This window comes from Stegostoma tigrinum, chromosome 25 (assembly GCF_030684315.1).
Source record: "Stegostoma tigrinum isolate sSteTig4 chromosome 25, sSteTig4.hap1, whole genome shotgun sequence".
In the NCBI taxonomy this organism is placed as follows: domain Eukaryota; kingdom Metazoa; phylum Chordata; class Chondrichthyes; order Orectolobiformes; family Stegostomatidae; genus Stegostoma; species Stegostoma tigrinum.
In genome coordinates this window covers 27,349,623-27,371,732 of record NC_081378.1, presented here as the reverse complement: position 1 = coordinate 27,371,732, position 22,110 = coordinate 27,349,623, and the positions used below count along the sequence as shown (strand labels likewise).

The 22,110-nt window shown below is 38.9% G+C and overlaps 1 protein-coding gene across 10 annotated transcripts in view; it reads left to right on the top strand.

Annotated features, from left to right (window-relative positions):
• Window positions 1-14,193: 14,193 nt before the first annotated feature.
• The window catches only part of LOC125463260 (voltage-dependent calcium channel subunit alpha-2/delta-1), a 617,517-nt gene continuing 609,600 nt past the window's right edge, over window positions 14,194-22,110 (top strand). For 2 of the 10 annotated variants that reach the window (XM_048554311.2, XM_048554310.2), the window contains exon 1: window positions 14,199-14,811. In XM_048554311.2, coding sequence (XP_048410268.1) covers window positions 14,714-14,811 — 98 coding nt within the window. In that variant the 5' untranslated portion in view covers window positions 14,199-14,713. Of the gene's footprint in view, window positions 14,812-22,110 lie in introns of all 10 variants that reach the window. The other 8 variants (XM_059654605.1, XM_059654607.1, XM_048554305.2 and 5 more) reach the window with 8 other exon arrangements.

The following is a 22,110-nucleotide window of genomic DNA, read 5'->3' as shown; positions in this document are numbered from 1 at the left end:
CATAAATGCCTTTTGCCTACCTAAAAAAGTCTTCAGTACATTTATGCCTACTTTATAGTATGTACAAATGGATTAACTGTGAGACAGCTATGAACTTTAATTGGCTTCTTGTGAAACTCTTAGCACGGTCTGTATTACTTAACAGGTGATTTAGAGGAGCACAACAATAACAAAACACAATCCTATACAGTATTTTTCATCTGACTCAAGGTTCCTGAGAGAGATATAATCAGGTAAAATTGAGCAGGGAGTAAATGCATGAGGAATGGAGATTAAATGCTTGACCAAAGTTGGTATTAAAAATTATTTCAAAGAAAGAGGGTGAATACTGCAAGTTGTAGGAATGAGAAATAAAACCATTCCAATTGCAGTCAGAGAGGTTCAATTTGCAGATGAAATTTGTGTGTACACTCACACAGAAACTGAATTCCAAATCATTGCCAACTCCTCCGCCGAAGCATGTGAGAACTCACAACACACCCAGAAAACCAAGATCCTCTTCCAACAAGCTCCTTCAGTAAATATCCTCCCTGCACCCACCGTCTAGCAATAAATAATCTCTTCCCTCTATTGTGATGTTTTCTCCCTCTCTTGACTGCTGCTCCCCCACTCTGATGATAGTTAAGCCCTCCCTCTCCCAGTACCAGCCATATGACCAATGCCACGGCAAAGGGGTTTGACACAAAATTCTCTTCACTAGCCAGTACCCTGGAGAAATCTGGCTGGCGTATGCAGACCACTGGTTTTGTGTAAATGGTCTTTGACCTAAATGGCCTTTGGGCTGGCCCACTGCTACACAGCACTCATTGCCTGTGGGCAGGCAGTGAAAATGAGTTTGAAGAGATCACAATACAATTTCACTAATAACCACAGAATAACTGTTGTTTCTTTGTTCCCCTAACATTATTTTATTAACTCTTTCAGTGATTTATTTCACGTATATTTCACTTTCAAATGCATTAATATATAATGGAGTGACGTATATTCTAAAGAAAACTTTTACATCTTCAATTTTTACAAATACATAATGCTCGAGTCAGAAAATCACCAAAAATAGCAAAAATACAGCCAGGAAGGTGCTGCAGCCCATTTTGATCCATGTTTTTTGTGACTATTTTTATGCTTATCAAAGACAGAAACATCATTTCTGGAGAATGAAATAATTGTTCATCTATTATCAGGTTGATCAACTCTCAGATCAGGTTTTATGCAAAATAACTGCTTTGTAAAGTTTGTTTGCATCCTGGTAATGGATAATTGAGAAAACTGCTTCCATTTACCATTGTATTTTTGTTTTTAACTTTCCACTTCATTCATGCTCATGGACTTTCAGTACACGACTGCCTGTTTATGTACTGTTTATTGATTCAGCTAGGAATTGAGACTTTTTTTCAGGGAAAAAAACCTAATTGCATGTTTGACCAATGCAGTCATAAGAAAGAGATCTTTATCATGTTCACCTAGGCTGACAATGAATCAGTGTCTTCGAGATGAAAGGGCAATTTGGTTATCCACTGCACAACAATTTTCCTCCAATTAAGCATAGTTTTGAACTTATCACTGCAGTGACAGCAGTTAGAAAAGGGCAAATTGGCATGAAACAAGTTTAGATCAATTTGAAAACTGCCATAAAATAATGGCTATGTGGTGTCAAGGGGAACTTTCAGCCATAAGCTGGAATGACATTTATAACTTTGTGTTTTTAATATTAGAGTCAAATCAAAGAACAGAGTTTTATTAGAGAAGGATGTCACAGTGTTGGGATTACAGGTGGCTCCCAAACAGCCAGGCAATAGGACCACATTGACAATGTACCCAGGGATGGCCTCCAAATTGACAGCCGTGTTTCTTGCTGTTCAATCAAGGATGGCTCTCAGGCTGTCGACACTGCTGGGCCAATTAGAAGGCCAGAAACTCTGAAACCTCTGAAGCAGCGTCCCCAGGAGAGGCAGTTACTGCTGAGGCCAGCTGGAGATCACAGAGCTCCTCAACATGGAGGTATCTTTGAAAGGGTAATTTAATACTTTAAAAATATAGGCATCTGAGGATGTATGTCCCAATGATCAGTGACAAATCCAAGGCTAAATAGGTAGTGTTTGCAAATAGCTGCCTATTTCCATGGCCATGGAGGCTGTCGATCCAAGACGACTGGGAAACAGCTGGCAGGCTACTTTTCAATAGGTAGCAAATCTGACATTCAACCTGCTGCTGGAAAATGTTCTCATACCTGAAATTTTGTCAGAGTGTCATCCCAAAGTGGCTCCTTGGCTATTTCCAGCCCAAACCACGCCCAATCTGTCACACTGGCTCTAATAGAATCCCAGCCAAAATGTTTAGAAAAATCATGCATGCCTGTCAATTTACTAATTTGACTGGTTTGAATCCAAGTTAATTCCCCAGACACCAATTGTTTCCAAAGTCAATACAGTGAAGGGAAATGTGTGGGCTCGTTCCCGTCTAAAAATAATGCAGAATGACAACCAATTATGTTGAAATATTCTATTAAGAGCCTATGAGTTTTTATTTATTTTAACCTCTGTCCTTCTCTTGGACCAACTGCAGTTAAAAATGTAGGCAGATAACTGCTTCCAAATCTTCATACAAATTGCCTTGAAGTAGCCAGCAATGATGAGTGAGACTGGACGATAGTTCCTATTTCCCTCCTTTCCTTTAGATCATTTGTTATTATTTTGGGTTCTGCACATAATAATGAGACATGCCTCAAGAAATGTAGTGAAGAGTTGAACCTGAAAAATATGACTGGGTGGCTCCACATAGCACTCAGATCCATTAAAAATCAGAAGAACTGTGGATGCTGTAAATCAGAAACAAAAACAAAGTTGCTGGAAAAGCTCAGCAGGTCTGGCAGCATCTGTGAAGGAAAAAACAGAGTTAACGTTTTGGGTCTGGTGACCCTTCCTCAGAACAGTGTGCGTTGACTCAGATCTATTATTGCTTTGCTACATCCTCCCTTTGTGTCTCTCAAAGAGTGCCATGGAATCTTTGATGTACATGGCCACAATTTAAAATCTCAATCAAGTAAAAGCACCTCTTACAATATTACACAATGCCCTTGGCACCACACTACCGTTTCAGGCTAGATTATCTGCTTATACCTCAGGTTAGGGGCTTGAACCCACAATTTTGTAACCTTACGTTACCATTGAGCCAAGATTGGCACCTGACAGGTTAACTTTGAATGCTATTCTTTTTGCTTATTTTTCTGCTGTAGATTAACCGGTCAGGCAGTTCTGGCATTTGCTGATTTTATTTCACTTTAGGATTAGGAGTAGAATTAAATTGGAAATATAGTTTTTCATCAATAGCTGATTGAGATGGGAAATAAATGAGGCTCAGCTTGATTGCAAAGACAGCACGTGTCCTGGTAAATGGGGGATCTCTCATTGATATTGTATGTCCAACTTTTTTAGGGAGAGTGGGGCAGGATTTTGCAATTTGCTTGGAAACCACATGATGTGGTCCAACGTCAGTTCCCATTGTGCACTATTTTCAGTGCAGCAATGTGACGTGGATTTTGCAAATGAATGGCTAGAGGAAGTGCTTGCTGACCAATTCAGAATGGTGAATAGGGGGGCGCTCGAAGCTAAAGGCCAGTAGGAGGCCTTGAAGCAAGAAAAGAGCTACAACTTGCCCTGGCAGGTGATGAATAGAGAGGGTGTGTCCCTCTTGAGGCACCATCCCAGCACCTTTAAAAAGCTGGTAGTAAAAACCAGTCAGAGCTACTGGGACACCATTGCAGAACATCCATTCATAGAAATGTAGATAGGAGCAGGAATACATCATTCGACCCCTCAAGCTTGCTCCATCATTGAATATGATCGTGGCTGATCATTGATCTCAATACTTACATCTCAGCCTCCCGCCATATCCTTTGATCCCTTTAGTCCCTAGAGCTAAGCTATCACCTTGAAAACACATTGCTCCTCATCTCAGTCCTAAACGTTTTACGGCTATTCTTAAACTCTGACCCCTGGTTGTGGATTCCCACATAATTGGCAACATCCTTTCTGGATGTGAGTTTGCACGCTGAGCTGGAAGGTTAGTTTTCAGATGTTTCGTCACCATTCTAGGTAACATCATCAGTGAGCCTCCAATGAAGCGCTGGTGTTATGTCCCACTTTCTATGTATCTGTTTAGGTTTCCTCGGGTTGATGATGTCATTTCCTGCAGTGGTGATGTCATTTCCGGTTCTTTTTCTCAGAGGATGGTCGATTGGCTCCAAATCAATGTGTTTATTGATGGAGTTCTGGTTGGAATGCCATGCTTCTAGGAATTCTCGTGCGTGTCTCTGTTTGGCTTGTCCTAGGATGGATGTGTTGTCCCAATCAAAGTTGTTTTCTTCCTCATCTGTATGTAAGGATACTAGTGATAGTGGGTCATGTTGTTTTGTGGCTAGTTGATCAATTATTCCTGACACCACTGAATACAATTCTAATCAACTCAACCTCTCCTCTTACATTAGTCCTGCCATTCCAGGAATCAATTCCGTTGCCCTCACTGCACTTCCTCTATGGTAAGAGCATCATTCCTCGGATAAGAAGAACAAAACATCATACAATATCCCAGGTGTGGCAAACAACCTTTTTTTTTGCTCATCAAAGACAGATAAGTCATTTCTAGAGAATGAAATAGTTTTTCATCCATTGTCAGGTTGAGGAACTCCCAGGTCAGGTTTTACACAAAACAACTGCTTTGTAAAGCTTGTTTGTTCCCTAATGGTGGATGTTTCAGAAGAATGGCTCCGTTTTACCTTTGTATTTTTGTTTTAAAGTTTCCACCTATTCATCCTCATGGACTTTAAGTACGAGGTTTCAAGCTTATGGACATCTTTGCACAGTTGATCCAATTCAGACGGGAATTGTGGGATCAAAGTAGGGTGGGCTACAGCTGTGGCTGAACCAGACATGTGCAGAGAGGGGAGGCCTCAAAGTTTGTCTGGAGCACTGCCTGACAGGCATCTCCACTTCAGTATGTTCCAGAAAGTACAGGCTGACCAGAAAGTTCCAGTTGACCTCTGATCAAGAGCCTTTTTCATGGGTTGAGCAGGCTACCTGAAATAACTCCACAGAGGCCAGTATCCTGTCACTAAGTCACCCTTTAGTTATACATGAACAGTCCTTGACCATTGTACTGCCTTATGCAGAATCAGGCATTAGAGTGTTAGTGTCTTTGATGCTCACCAATTTTGTCTGTCAGCCAGGATTTGCTGATTGGGGCTGTAACCTGGTCCAGTCAGGGAACTCATATTCCATGAGTATTACAATTGCTGTACCACCTTTTGCTTTCAGGTGGGTAGCCATTCAGCTTCCTATCCAACCACTTGCAAAATGGCTTGGGTTGGAATGGAGCTGGTAATTATGTACCTTCCTGTCTCTGTTCCTGACCCCGTTCAAGGGAAATTCATGCCAGTGCTGTTAGCATACATTCTAAAATCATCGAAAAATTGCAATAAGTTCTCATGAACAAGAGTGTTGTTATTTTTGTGTCAGTAATGTTTCAGTAATGAACGTTAATGGTTTTATCTGAATATCTGTCCTGTAGACTGACGTAAGACTGAGAAAAGCTGAATTAGCGCCCTTACGGAGAAATCATTAAACTTGGTTGTTTCAGATATGCACAGAGGTCAAAACCATATCAAAACCATTAAACTAATTTTGTTTGGTATACCCAATACATACAGAATAAAAACCATCATCAAGAAGAACAGAAAGGAGGTTTAATTTGCTCTAAGCAAACTGTCTGTTAAATAAGTTTGCCTATTTCCTTTAACATGCTCACAAAATGCAAGCATTTATTCATTTTATATTCCCAGAATTTGGATGTGTCATATGAGCAAATATAGTGCTGAAGACGGATCTGTACTTGACACACATTCAAAAAGTTTACTTCTATGGGGAGTGTGGGTGAGAGTAATTAATCAAACAATTAACAAAAAAATCTCAATTTTGACACCACCCAAAACAATTAGCATATTCATTTTTCTGACACACTCAGCAAATTAAATCTTAGCGAATCAGTGATAATGATTTGTCACACAATAAAATTTGTAATAATGATGTTACTCTCCCTTTAAGAATATTTATTTGAACTTGCCTTTTGTTTGGTGATAGCATTTGAACTTGCCTAGCCTCTGTTGAAGATCCTTGTCCACATAATGTGCACGTGTATTTGTATTCCACACAACAAGAAGCTAAATTCCCACTGAACTGATTTTCTTTGAATGCTTCTGTAGACAGATCACTGAACCGAAAACACTTAACTCTGATTTCTCTCCACGGATGCTGCCAGACCTGCTGAGCCTTTCCAGCAATTTTCATTTTTGTTTTGGATTCTGAAGGAGGGGCCTGATTATCCTAATAAGTCCTACATTTAGGTGACGTTTAATGTTCAGGTGGTAAAGAAAACAAAGATATCCCTTTTGATTTAATTGAAGCCAATAAATTGAGTTTAACATATCCTCTTGTTTGATCGTGAGTAACTTTTGAGATTTAATTTTTCCCCTTCACTCTTTGGAAGTTTGATTTGCTAAATTAGATTTTGTTTCTATCTCCATCTCTTTCTGGTGTGTCTCCTCCATCATGGATAGAAAGAAAAACAATAAATGTTAGCATTTGGAAATAAAGTCAAAAATGGCTGGAAATCTATTAGATCTTCACTCTCTAAAAATAGAAATAAAACGCTAATTTGCAAGTGGAATCTGAAATGATGGATTGATACCTGGAAGGTTATTTATAGAAAATCTTTCTCTTTGTAGGTGTACCTTTCAGCATTGTCTGCAACTCCCCCCACTAAACTTTGAATCTGTAGGTGACAACATCAAGGCTAGAAATTGAACTCCCAGTTCACTGACCACCTGCAATTTATTTGCAGCAGTTTTTGTTTTATTTCTGTTCATTATTGCTGTCTTGCATATGCATAATGTATGTTGCCCCACTCTCAGCCATCTGCCAGTGACAACACTGTAATGGCTAGAGAGTGATGTACAAGAATGACTCAGTTTCAAATTCTTTTTTGTCACACTGGGGATATGTAATATCTTTCATTATTGTCTTCCCATTTACAGTCATATAAGAATAGGAAGAATAAGAAAACCACACTGTGGTTTTGCAAAGCAGTCAATGTGGCTTTATGGTAGGAAGATCTCACTTAAGAAACTTAAGAATCGACTCTACTAACAATGGCAACTGTGTCATGCAAGCTATTAGTTGAGTAGGTAACATGGAAATAACAAGCAAATTCTGAAGTGAGTTGACAATTCACCAAATCAGATAAAGCAAAGAATGTCTACGAACTGTGCCATACAGGTTTATTCATAGGATGACAGTGATTAGTACTGGAGACATCATTTTTACAATGTATTTGAATGATTTTGCGCTTGTAATAGAAATTTTGGTATGTACGTTTGTAGAGGACAAGTTGGGTGACAAGTAGAATTTCAAACAACAGGGGTCAGATAACTAAATATCAAATGGTCATAGGGATTGGGAAGTTGGAATGATGACTGCCAAATGGCATTTAGTCGACTATGCCCAGGCTAGTCAGACAAGGGAAGTGAAATAAATAATGGGAAAATAAATTGAATAGCTCTTCTCTTCAAGACATAAAGCACAATCTGACAGCATTGCAGGTAACATACTGAAAAATATTCCGCAGCAGTAGTAAAGAAATTAACACAATTTTTGAATGTTTATTTAGGGTGATTGAAAACAAGTTTCAGGAAGTGATAATGAATCTTTATAAAGCACAGAAATGTCACACAGTAAGTAATATATAAAATTCTGGCTGTTGCATTGCAGCAAGGATATTCAGGCACTGGAAGTAGTGCAGGAAAAAGTAATTGAAATTATACTTAATAGTTGTGAGCTAAATGACTGAACTGTCATAACATTGCTACAGATGCAAGAATAGACATATTGGCTCAATCTTACAAAAGAAAATGTGTTCATGTTGTTTGATCTTAGATGCTTTATGCTGAAAAATTGATGTTGTGACAGTAAATTCTTGGAGAGACAGTGGGACAGGCTGAATAAGAATATGTATTGATAAATTAGCTAGATACTTGGAAAGGGGAGCCATTGAGAAAATTTTGTTTATGAAAATGTGCCAAGTAGATTGAAAAGTCTTTGTCAGTTCTGTACTTTGTAACATTACAGCACAAGACCATCATTAAAGTAACATTACAAAAAGGAAAACATTTTATTTTCTGAAAAATATGGAATTGCTTTTCACAAAGCAACTATTAACTCTCTTTGCATACAGGAGTGGATATATCTTTTCAAGTGTTGTGATCATTTCTTGTATTTTTACATTCCAAATGTAATAATCCAGTTCAGTAGAATTAAAAAACGTAAATCATTGTGCTGAACTACTGCTTGTGCTCCTCATGACACCATTACTGTTCCTTAGCTTATTGAAATAAACATTCAATTTTGGGCTTGTTGAAAGAAAAGTGTTAATGCAGTTGAACTTGTTAGTTTTTAGCCTCAGGATTACGTGATTAGAAATAATTTTGTAGAAGTAGCTAACTGCTTGCATTTGACCATCATAATTATTACAAATGCAGATAAAACATCACAAAAATGTAACAAAAAAGTCATTAGAACTGCAATGAATGTGATGGATTTTTAAAATTTTGGTTATGGGCTGCAATCATAATTGCGTCAATTTGTTAGGAGTGAAAAATTATGACAGAGTGATTTCTAATATTAAGACTGAGGATCTTTTGATTAACTTTTAAAACCATAAATTAGTTATGCAATGGGAGCTTTAACCATTTAAAATTCCAATGGTATTTCTGAATATATGACACAAAGAAATTTGTAGCAGTTTTTAAATGCTTATATTTGTATTTCTGAGAAGATTAAATGCAGTGCTTTAAAGTGTGTTCAGAAAAATTCTGTGAATTAAAGAGGTGTTGTGAATTTTGGGTCTGTTAAAGAGACTTTTTCTGTTACACTTATTCACAGATCCAGCTTTGAAAGACTGACCCTTATGTGCTGCTTTCCTGTGTTAATCCTGTGAATCAGTCCTGGTGTCTACAGAATTGCTTAAGGCAGAGAAGTGAAGCATGTATGGAGGGATCAGCTCCCTGCATTTATTTCACAGGAACTGGCTTATGCAAGTCAGTGTAACATTTAAAGCCTTACTTTTGTGTGTGCCTCTGAGCCTTCTTTATACAACAAATGCAACCAGGAGAGGGAGAACCAACACTCTTTATCAAGCTGCATTTCTACAATGCGAAATCACCTTGAGTTTCAGGCCAGGTACCCTAAATTCAGAAAAGTGTTAAGACATTGAAAGTATTAAAATAAAGACTCTTGGCCAAAGCACAGATTGTTTTCAGGTAACAAATACAATCTATCCCATCATGAAAGCTATTTCACTTATGACATACAGTTTGTTTAGGGAAAATATTATCTAAATGCTCCATTAAAAAATGAGATCTCATAAACGTCTTGCAGATTAGCCTTCTCATTATTCAGTTCTCATCTGGCACTTCATTCCAGCTACATGACACCCATCTTATCCTATGTAATCCCATTTTTATATTTATTCATAGCCAGCACTGACAGAAATAAACTCTATGAGACATCATTTGGCAAATGCATGATGGGCCAAATGGTCCCCTTTAGTAATAAGGTGTGGAGCTGGTTGAACACAGCAGGCCAAGCAGCATCTTAGGAGCAGGAAAGCGTTCCTGCTCCTATGATGCTGCTTGGCCTGCTGTGTTCATCCAGCTCCACACCTTGTTATCTTGGATTGTCCAGCATCTGCAGTTCCTATTATCTCTGGTCTCTGTTAGTACACTATCATTCTACACTTACCTAATTGTAGTCTATTTGACAATATACACTCCTCTATAAAGGAACAAGGAAAGCTTTTGATTTATAGTTTGATCTATGTTTTATTAATTTTAATCTGGTGTCTCTGGTTCCTCATTCACAATTCCTGTCTATGAGACTCCTTATGTCTGTATTACTTATAACATTCAGCATTGTGAATACATAGATCACATCCTCTTCTGACCAATCTTATTTAATTGAAAATGAAGGTGAGCACTAAGGTTTTTTTGCAAAAATAACAGTCGTTTATGTTAGTCAATGAACTCAGATAAATATAAATACTAAGTTCAGCATGAAATTGACACTTTTGCTTAAAATAATGGTAGTAAGTGCAAGAAGGAAGAATCTTCTGAGGTGTAAGTCAAGTTATGTTATTCGAGCAAAGTGTCCTATTGTCATATTTGACAAATCCTATGAGTGTCTGATATTGACGCTGCTCTCAAAATTGGTGATATCTTCAGTTGGTGAATGACAAAAATGAACATTTAAACATACTTATAATTAAGAAAAACTTTTTTGTCTCCAGATGATAGCAAAATATCTTTGCTAACGTTCCTATAAGATCAAAAAACTGCATTTCTTCAAATTGAATTTGGCTTTAAAATTCTGATTGTCTTCTTTAGGGAATGGTATTTTCTGTGGGTCCATATATCTCATTTCGCACTGACATATAGGGACAGAAACAACAAAATTATTGAATTATCAAGTAGATGCTCATGAAATTTTCATCCTTTGAGTGATGGGTTACTTGTGAGGCTGTCTAATTTGTCCCAGGAAATGTATAATGCCGCATTTAAAGCATTTCATTTTTTTCTGGCTGCATATAATTTTGTATTCATTAACGTTTCAAATACAGTCAGTGCGGAAGCCTTATTTCTGGGAAAACAAGGTGATAGTATGCTCATGAGTGAGCACTATCCTTTATCATCTACCCTGGCACTGGGGGTTAAATGCTCCCCTTGCCAGCACGGACATCTCCCACCTTTTATAACATTCTGAGTCAGGTTCAATCATAAGGAATGAAACCAGATGGATTATCTGGCACTGATCTAGGCACAAAAATGACAACTGCACTCTCAGCTGCCAATCCTGAAAAGTCATTGTAACAAACACCTGGGGGCTTAAGTCTAATTAATTAACAGCCTGGAATAGTCATAATCAAATCATCCCAGAGAATCTTATCCTGTGCCAACAGCAAAACAAAAACATCAGAGATGGCAGTTTGGTGGCAAATTGGACAAATGGTCAGAAAGGAGCTGCCCTGGGAGTTCTCAACATTGACTCAGAACTCTATAAGGCTGATGGTATCAGCTCAAACATGAGAAAGGAAACCATCTCTACCATGTATCATACCCTCACACCCATAACTGATGATTCAGTACTTCTCCACAGTGAATGCCACTTGGAAGGAGAACCGAAGATGGCAAAGGAACGCATGTATTCTGGATGGAAGACTTTAATGTTCATTTTCAAGAACAGCTTAGCAGCATGACTGATGACCAAGCTGTTGGAATCCTTAGGGGCAACAGAGGAAAAATCAATCTACCTATCACAGATGTATTTGTCTATGACAGCTTCAGTAGGAGTGACCATTGCATAGTTTTTGTGAGATGAAGCCCAATTATCAAATTGAGGATACCCTTCATTGTGTCATGGACAGACCTCCAAAAGATCTATCAGACCTAATGCTTGGGCTTTCATGAGGCACTGTGTACAATGACAATCGCAGAATTGCACTCAAAAACAATGTTAACCTCATTACCATGAAGCCAAGAGATCAATATTGGTTCGAAGAAGATTGCAGGAGGACATGGCAGGTACAGCACCAGACACACCCAAAAATGAAGTGTAAACCATATGAAGCTACAACACACTTATCAAATGGTGGAAGCAATAAATGATAAACAGAGCTTAGCAATTCCACAACCAATGGATCAGATGTAAGCTCCACAGTCCTGCCACATCCAGTTGTGGTAGACTGGTAGTGGCCAATTGTGCAGTCAGAAATGTTTAATGGATGATCCATCTCAGCCTCCTACTGAGGTCCCCAGCGTCACATTTGCCAGTCTTCAATCTATTCAATTGTCTATTTGATAACAAACAAGTAAAGATACTAGATACTGGAAACATAATGACGACTTGTGCTCCACAACCAGTGACTCCCTTAGCCAAATTATTCCAGTACAGCTGCAACACTGGCTTCTACCCAGTAACATGGAAAATTAGGATAAGTCCAACCCTGTAAATTGCTGCTCCATCAGTCGATACTGAGTAATCAGTGATGGAACATATCGACAGTGCTATTATGGGGCACTTAGCAAAACTCAATTCTCTGATGCTCAGTTTGGGTACTATTAGGAACAGTTAGCCCCTGGCCTCATTGTAACCTTGGTCCAAACACATACAAAAGCAGTGGGGTCAAGAAGCAAGGTAAGTGTAACTGGTCCTGAAACAAGGCAGCATTTGAATTTGTGTGGAATTAAAGAATCTGAGCAAAACTGGTGTCAGTGGGAATCAAGGAGGAAGCTCACCACTGAGTGGTGTTATACTGAACACAAAGGAAGATGGTTGAGGTTGCTGGAGGTTGATCACCTCGGTTCTGCATCATTATGGTAGGAGTTCCTTAGGATAAGGTCCGAGGGGAACATTTGTTATTTCACATCATCAACAGTAACGTTTTAAAGATTTTAAAATCTTGACTTTCAATTAAAGTATAAATAATATATTTACAATGGTTGATGGGATCAGAAATACAACAATTTAGTTCCATTACGAATCGTGTGGATGCAGCCTTTTCTGCACTGAAGTACATTGCATGATGCAATGCAGAAATTTACCGGGGCTACTGAGACACCTTCCAAACCCATGACAGCTCCCATCTAGAATGACAAGGGCAGCATGGGTCAACATCATGGGTCAAAATCCTGGAATTCATTCCCAAAAGGCATTGTGGGTCTGTCAACAGCACATGGACTCAGTGGTTCACCACCACCTTCTCAAGGGTTATTAGCAATAACGGCTGGCCAGCCAGCAATGCCAACATCCTCTGGATGAATAAGAATAATAATTGTCATTCCTTTACTGCCAAGGCAACAAAGTCGACATGGACTTACTGGTTCATGAACATGGCTCCATACCACCTTCCCAGCGGTAATTAGGGACAGGCAATAGATACTGTCCATCACTCAGATCACCTAAAAGGACTAAAATAAATGAATCAGGGCAGAAATTTCCAACCTTTTAAAAGGGCTGAGTGGTTTAATATCCTGGTGTGAAGAAAGGGATGAATCCCATTAAGCATTGTAAAAATAGTATTTATGGTTTTAATGAAAATCAAGACTTTAAAATTTTAAAAAATATTTGTTTTACATTTGGTCACTATTGATGATGTGAATGAACAAATGCTTCCTTTTTTTTAACTTAGTCCATGTCTGCACTAGACAAAATGCTCAAGGAATATCATACAAATCTATTTAGGTGCCTTTACGGCTATCACCAACAGTAATTTCTCGATAATGGTCGGTGCTCCTGCATTCTCACGATGGAGCCAGAAGTTTCAGCCAAAATTACATGCAGACCTGGGGCGGGCTGCAGCCGTCCTAACAGTGATAGAAACCAGGGCACTTTAAAAGATACAAAAAAACATAGAAATTGCTGGTAAAGCTCAACAGAACTGGAAACATCCGTAGAGAGAAATCAGAGTTAACGTTTCGGGTCTGAGTTCTGAAGAATGGTCACCAGACTTGAAATGTTAATTGATTTCTCTCCACAGATGCAGTCAGACCTACCAAGCTTTTCCAGCAATTTCTGTTTTTATTTCTGATTTCTAGTATCTGCAGTTCTTTATCGGTTTTAATTCACTTTAGACATTTGTCTCTGCCAGGGCACATATCAGTAGGTTTCGGCTTTTCATCCATTCGACTGTAGCAAAACTCAGTTTTTAATTTCTAATTAATTAATCATAACACAAGGTCTTCGAAATGTGCAATATATGGAAGGGATATTTGCTTAGAAAGCTCCATTCTTACAGGAACTGCGTCTCCAAAATGGGCTTTTATCTTAACTAGAACTTAGTCATACGCAAAAATGAACCCCTGGAAAAAAAGACATTGATTTTAGTTCCAGCAACATTATAGAACAGAACAGCTGGCCTCAAGGTTCAAAACACACTTCAGGGTTGACGTTTCGAGAAAGTGGGTGATGGTGCTCTACACATTTTGATCTATAGACTGTAATTTTGAGTGCTTTTTTATGTTTTTACAACACGCGTTTCAAAAGAGAAAGTCATAGCGCTAGTGAAGAACCCGCCTTGTGAATGTTTTAAAAGCGTCACCTCAGCACGCAGCACCTCGCTTTAACAGCGTCGATATAAACCAGGGTTAGACTGCGATGTTTGTGTGACAGGCGATCAGCCGCTGGCTCTACGAGAGGAGACTGAGAGTGTGTGTCTGTGTGTATTTGTGGTATTCCTTGTATGGAAACTAGTCCGGGCTCGAGGGGGAGCGAAGGGGATTGATGAGACTGGTTTCACAGGGCAATTGGAGGAGGGGACTGAGAGTCCAGGACAGTGACGATCACCAGCAGTTTGCACAGCCCCAGGATATATCCCAAACCAAGAAAAAAAACAAAAACAAAACTAAGCTGCTTGGAGATGGAACCCGGGCTGATGGCGGCTCTTCAGATCAGCCGCTAAATGTTATAGTTTGGGATTATTAGAATTTGTTGCTGTTGTGAACCTATTCTTGGAATCTCATCTTCCTGACATTAACTTGGGACAGGCAGATTTATTTTTATTCTGCATTTATTTATTTTCCCTTCCACTTTGTTTTAAAATACATTCACGGTGGAAGATGGCTGCTTGCAGGAGCTCACTCTGTCTAATAGCAGTTATACAGTTGTGCCTGATGCTATCTTGTACATCGCAAGAAAGCTTTCCTCAAGCTAACGAGTAAGTAACAATAACCCGGTTTGCTGCTTGTCCTTGTTGTAACTGTGTGTGCACTGCCCAGTGCTTCTGACTGTGGCCTCTATGCTTGCCAATACGAAGTGTTACACTGTATCTCACAGCGCATCTCTGATCAAACAGATCGCTGTAGAGAGGGGGAACAGAATCTTCCGATGCATTTGCGATCTGGCTAACCGATTACTGATTCAGAGAAGTGTTACCACAACTAAACATTTTCTTGTGCTTGATCTCTCGCCCTCTCTCGACTTCCAGCCCTCTGTTGAACAAAAAAAAAGCAGACCCCTAAAAGTTTATAGTTTGTGAGCACCTATTTAGGCTAAAACGATGGTAATATGTGAATTAGAAAAGGCTGCCATGTTTAATTGGAAATGGGGAGGGGGGGTGGATTGCTGTATTCTCCATTCTGAATTCGGGCAATCACATTGTTCCAATAAACTTGTTGCCAAAGTTAATATAAAGTAAGGCATTTGGGGAATTGCATGGGAACGTTTGGCTTGACTGCTGTCACTGGACCGATGCCGTCAGTTCTTAAAGGAGCCACTACCTTATTCACCAAGAGGTGTTTGACACGTTTTCCTTTGTTTATAAACACAAGGTACAATTATATACTTGCTGCGTCACATGCATGTGATGTTAACGTGCGGTAATAACATTTACAGTCTCCCCCCTCTCCTCCTCTTCACACTGTCCACCCCTCACACCATCCCAAAAGCCAACAAGAAAGTGAAAGAACTTGCAGGACCGGAGTTCTATTAACCAGAATTATAGAAATCCTTGAGGTTTTTTTTAACATGCAATCATTTTCCTGTTTTATTGTTGGTTAGAATAGAATATTTTCAACATTGTTGAAGGAGGAATATTATATTTCTCCCCTCCTCTCCCAGAAGACAAAAGCAGTTCTTTTCATAATCGGTATTTAGTTCATTAAGGTACTGCAGTTAACCCTTTGGGCAATGAAACAGCAGAAACAACCCCCAGGCTTTAATTCTAAGGAGTGGTTCTCCAGTGGAGCAGGTTTATGCTTGAATGTAATGCTGTAACAGGGGCTATGCTGGTTTGGCATGTGACATCTTCCCTACAGTATTGACAGTTCCAGCAGGCTATTTACTTTTAAGAACACAAATTTTGTGCTGCACTTTAGTTGCACGTGGAGACATACATTTCTCAGGCATCTTTGGCACCAAAAAAATCATTTTGATGAGCAAAAAGTAAAATATTGTGTTGGTAGCACTGTGAACCATCTCATTCCACCGCTGAAAGAAACTTCGGACCAGGTGTTTTCTGCTTGAAAGCTATGTGGTATAACTTATTTCTTGGGGTTGTTGCAGAATTAAGTAATTGAACAAAACATGCCTTAAATTGTGAATGATTAAAATGATGAATTTGGTCCATATTTTCTTTATTTGGTCATGGGACATTGTCATCATTCATTGTCAGAGGGCCATTACAAGACAGCCACATTTCTGTAGTACTGTAGTGAAATGTAGGCCAGGCTAGATAAGGATAGCAGATTTCTATTTTTGAACCAGATTTTAAAAAAATTACAGCAGTTGACAAATTTTACATGTTCACCATTACACTTGGTTTTCTCTAATTCCAGATAATTATTGAATTCAGATTTCACCATTTGCCACTGTGACATTTGACCCCAGAACATTAACATTAAACTAATGGTGTTACCACCATGCTACCACCTCCTCCTCCTGATTGTGTGGAATGGTTAAAATAGTTGTATTCCAGACCATAAGGATTGTCTGCTGGTTTCTGCTTGTAAATATAGAAGACAGTGACAATTTCTAGTTTAATTTTGCTGGATTTGATATAATTGTACACAATTGATTTATTTACAACAGTTATATTAATTCCAGTGTGATTGTTCCATTTGATTCAGCAGGTGCAGATTTGTAGAAAGCCTTTCTACATTTTTCCCATTATGAAACATACTCTGCTTCCCTAATTAGTTCACCAGGATAGCTGGCGACCTGTTCTTAGGCTTTTGCTACTTGGGCCCTTACAGTGAACCACTAGGAGGTGTGTGAGAGCAATGCTTGTTGATTCCCTCTGTGCTCTGTGATTTCATTTTGTATGGCAGGACTGATAAAGGCCTGGTGAACAATTACCTGCTCTTCCTCTTGACCATAGATGGCACAGATGTGGCGTTAGAAGGTCAAGGAACAAAATGCAATTTAAATATTTTCATCCTTCGCAGACATGAAAGACAACAAAATTTGTTACTTTTTTGGCTGTTCTTTTAAATCTGGTGGGAACACTACTGTAAAGTCAGTATAAGTAAACCGAGCATATGCAATACATGACTGCCCCACAGCAATGAATTTGGAGTGGGCTTTGAAAGCTGGCTTTGAGACAATAATTTGTATATTTGCAACATCAAATGCTTCAGGCAAGGGCCTTGGAGACTTGACAGTAGCTAACTTCCAGTTTGACACAAGTGGCATATTTCAGGGGCATCAGATGAAAAAGTGCCAAGTAAACCTTGCTCAAAGCAAAAGCCAGTTTCTGTCCCATTAAATTAAGCAGTTTTTCTGAAAAAAGTATTTAAAGGGTTAACATTCTATGTTAAAGAAAGCCTTCAGTGACAGCTGCTTGCCACATGCTGTGCTTAAGTTATCTCAGTACAGTCTTTGGCTTATTATTTACAGGAGGATTGATTGGTTGTTTCCACATGAAATTGTATAAACTTTGACAGTGTGAATGTAAAGAGAGTGTTTGTAGCTAACCACAGATGTTGTGCATTACTAATGCTTGTAGGAATGGGGCCATCACTCTGTCCCTGCTAATTTGCTGCGGTATATTTTTAAACCTGTTAGCTAGCACTGGTGTACAGATCTGTTTTTTAGGAATGAGATCTTCTGCCATTTCTGAGTTGCCTAATTATAGAAGTAGAGAAGTCATCAGCTGGTCTCAACAATCAATGGCGCTGTCTGTTAACCCATTAAGTAGTATAGCAGGTCACCTTTCCAGTCCATTACGTATGTGTGAAATAAATTTGAATGTACATTTAAAGCATTGTTTCTTTTGATACCATGCTATTTTAAAAACTTGTCAAAATTTTCATCTTGTATAGTTTCACTGCAACAACTGAGGGAGTTGTAATGTATTAGAGGTAGGTGTGTATGAATTAAAGATACACGACTAATTAAAAGATAACAGGGAAATGCACTGTGGATTCTTACTATAAATCATCAATAGTTTCAGTATTTAAAGCCATGAACTTTCTACTAGGAGGTATTGCAGAAGATAAATCTGTGCCAAAAGGAAAGTTTTAGGAAAGACTAAATGTTACGTGTAACTATTTCAAAACTAGAAAGTTAACCAAAATAATTTATTTCAAGTTTTGAGAGGAGATAATGGGAACTGCAGATGCTGGAGAATTCAAGATAACAAAGTGTGGGGCTGGATGAACACAGCAGGCCAAGCAGCATCTTAGGAGCACAAAAGCTGACGTTTTGGAGAAGGGTCTAGGCCTGAAATGTCAGTTTTTGTGCTCCTGAGATGCTGCTTGGCCTGCTGTGTTCATCCAGCCCCACACTTTGTTATCTCTATTTCACGTTTTGTTTTGTTTATTTTTAACTTTTGATGATACTGATTAAGGCAAATTTTAGGTTTGAGGTTGTATGGCATAGCTGATCGGAAACTGTTCGGTTATATTTGTGGTCACAACAATTAAAGCAAAACTTGCTTTGTAGAAAGCCTTAAAACAAAACTATTTTCAGATCTCAACCTGATTACTCTCCAAGACTATTGGACTCAGGCACTTCCCTGATTTCATGACTGGTGGCTGTGCCTTTACCCGTCTAGGATCTAAGCACTGGAATTCTCTCTCAATCTCACTTTTCTCTGACTATCTGATCTCCTTTAATATGCTCCTTAATTTCTATATTTTCAATCAAAGTTTTGGCTAATGAGTATCTGCTCATATAAAACAGGCAAATTTGTTTGATAATGTTACTTTGAAGCTCTTCCTGTCCTTTCATTGTGTTAAAGATGTTGCTTAATCCAAGTTGCTGTTGCAATAGGTAGAGAGTTCAGAGCAACAGTTCATTAAACAGTTACCGGCTGTAGGGATCTGCAGGGTAGAAGCAGACAGTATTGTCAGGGCTGAGACCCATTCACTTAACTTCAGAGTTTTATCCCTTTTTTCCGCAACTAATTCCTGAAAAGTTTCCCAAGTCAAGAAGGAACATGCTTGGTGACTTTTACATGGTGAGGTTCAATGCTGCTCGACAGTCTCGTTAATATTACCCTGAGAATATATCAGGAATAATGTAAAATACCATTATGGTTTTGCAGATTAAGTCAATACAAATGAGCATTATAATAGCGAATGGAGATAGGAAGGCAATATTAATAGGTGTCATTATAACTGCACAGCAGTGCTATAGATGGACACTTTCATTGATTTATTTATTGTCATGTGTACCAAAATGCAGTGAAAGGCTTTGTTTACAAGCAGTACAGGCAAATCATAGTAAGCAAAGGGTGTACAGATCAAAAAGACTTAGATAGAGCATACAGGTTACATTGCACAGGGTGTGCGTGAGGCGAGATCAACTTTTAGCAAGATCTGCGTTTTTTTGAGGCTAGAGAGTCGATTCAACAGTCTGATAACGGCCAGAAAGGAGCTGTTCCTGAACCTGCTCATGCGTGTGTTCAGGCTTCTGTATCTCGTCCTAAACTGATGACCCAGCCTCTGGCTACTTGATCATAGGAATAGAGCCAAGAGTTGAATAAAGGACCATATTCATATAAGACAAGAGATTAAAATATCTTTTATAAACAGAGTGGGAGACGTTTGAGATGTGATTTGTACAAAATCTCTTCCATAAAAGTACACAACAGAATAAATATTTGTTTAAGAATATAATTGAAGACTATGAGCATTTGAATAGACATCAGTGATTAGTTTTGTTTATTCTTTCATGCGTGCATCACTCACGAGGTTAGAATTTATTGCTAACAAAAATAGTAATCGCTGGATAAGCTAAGCAAGTCTGATAGCTAAGAGTCATAGAATCATAGAGATGTACAGCACAAAACAGACCATTTGGTCCAACACATCCATGCTGAATATCCTGAATTAATCTAGTCCCATTTGCCACCATTTGGCCCATATCCCTCTAAACCCTTCTTGTTCACATACCCATCTAGATGTCTTTTAAATATCGTAATTGTGCCAGCCTCCACCATTTCTCTGGCAGCTCATTCTATACATGCACCACCATCTGTGTGAAAAAGCTGCCCCTTAGGTCCCTTCTAAACCTTTCCTGTCTCACCTTAGATCTATGTCTTCTATTTTTGGACTCCCTTACCCTGGGGCAAAAAACCTTGAATATTCACCCTATCCATGCCCCACGTGACTTTATAAACCTCAACTTCTGACACTTGTATGGAGAGAAAGCAGAGTTTACGTTTTGGGGCTAGTGACCTTTGTTCAGAACATTTAGAATTGATTGCACATCCCTAATTGGCCAGAGGGTAACTAAGAGTCAATGCTGTGGGCCTGGAGTCTTGGCTAGACCAGCTTCCTTCCTTAAAGAGACACTAGTGAATCAGATGGGTTTTTCCAACAATTTTCAGCAGCTACATTGTTACCTATATCCTCCCCCAAATTCCAGACTTTGTTTTCATTGAATTCAAATTTCACCATCTGCTATAGTGAGATTCAAATCAATGTTCCCAGATCATTAGCCTGTGGTTCTGGATTACCGATCCAGTGATATTATCATGATGACATCATCCTCCCTATGCTTTTTTTAATGCATACTGCCAGACCTGGAATTGTGTGGTCAGTGGAATGCCACTGGCTAGAGTCATTGTAAGGTTTAATTGGTATCCCCTAGATTTGTTGCATAATGATTGATGACCGATGGCATACATTTTCATTGCGATCTTCTGTATGCCCTGTATATCTATGAGAAACTGACCCACATTTTCATGAGGGCATACAGTTCAAAAACATATAAATTTATGATGTAGTCACACCAACGTTGCAGTAGGACACAATGTTGTTGAAATTTTAACGGGAGATACACTTTCCGTTGCTTGTATGGTGGAAGTTTACAGCGAAAACTGTGGTAATTTCTCCCTAACTTCTTTCATGGGATTAGAAGGCAATTGTGGATACGTATTGGTACTCACTGCTGTGGGATTTTATGTTAAATTTAAGCGCATTTATATTTGTGCCAGCAGCACAGAAACAGTTTTCCTCTGCCTCACCCCTTTCGCAGAAACCCTCTTCACCCTCTGTCCACATTGCACTGCTTTCCCTTTCCTTCTGCAGTTCATGTTGCCATTCTTCAACCCAGCTCCTTCTGCTGTTACTGCTAATCTCTGCTCTGCTGATCATGCTGGCATTCATTCACCCTGTATTCCTAATTTTAAGGTAACATTTTCTTCTACTGTTGATGCTATTACCCCTCCACATTGCTCCAGCTCTCCAATTTTCTTGGTGCCTTTAATCTCTGCTGTTCAGTTCATACATAAATTCTTACCCACTGTCAATTCCAGCTAACACTCTCCTCTATCGTTCAGTTCACACTGACTCAGTTCTTCCTTTCTCTTTTCTGATCTAAAGTGGATGTTTCTCCTCTAAACCCTGTTTCACTTTATGTTGGCAATATGAATCCCCTCCCACCCCAGATCATGCTGCAACATTTCTCCTGTTCTCCCTCACTTCATACTGGCCTTCTTTGCTACCAATATTCCTAATAACATATGCTGCCACCCAGTTCTAACTTAATTTCTTTGCAGCTCTGAGATGAAAGTGCAAAGAAAATTTCTCACCATAGTGTACAGCAGAGTTGCATATCCCATTGAGGCAGCATAATCAAATAGAAGTAGGAAGCAGTGTTGTGGTGCAGAGTTAGAGGGTTAGCATCTATTTACTTTTTTGTCATTATTTCCTTCATCCCACAAGGTTGGGTAAGACTCTGAGAGGTAAAACTGTGTGATCTGTGGAGGTCATGTGCCTGAAGGTTAAATAAGCTTCTAATTTTCTGTGCTTTCTTATTAATTTGTGGAGTCTAAAGAAAAGCTGACACAGCTTAACATTGACTGCCACTAACTTAACTTGTATTTTCTTAGAGAACACTTTGCCCTTTTTGGTGAAGAAAGAGAAATCTTTCATTTGTTTAGATATTAATTCATAAATTCATATTCTCCTACGGTATAGGAATTTGGTAGTTGTGTCAGTGGACTAAAACATTCAAACCTCACTGTGGTAGCTTGAGAACCCAGTTTAAAACAAAATCAGTTGTCAGT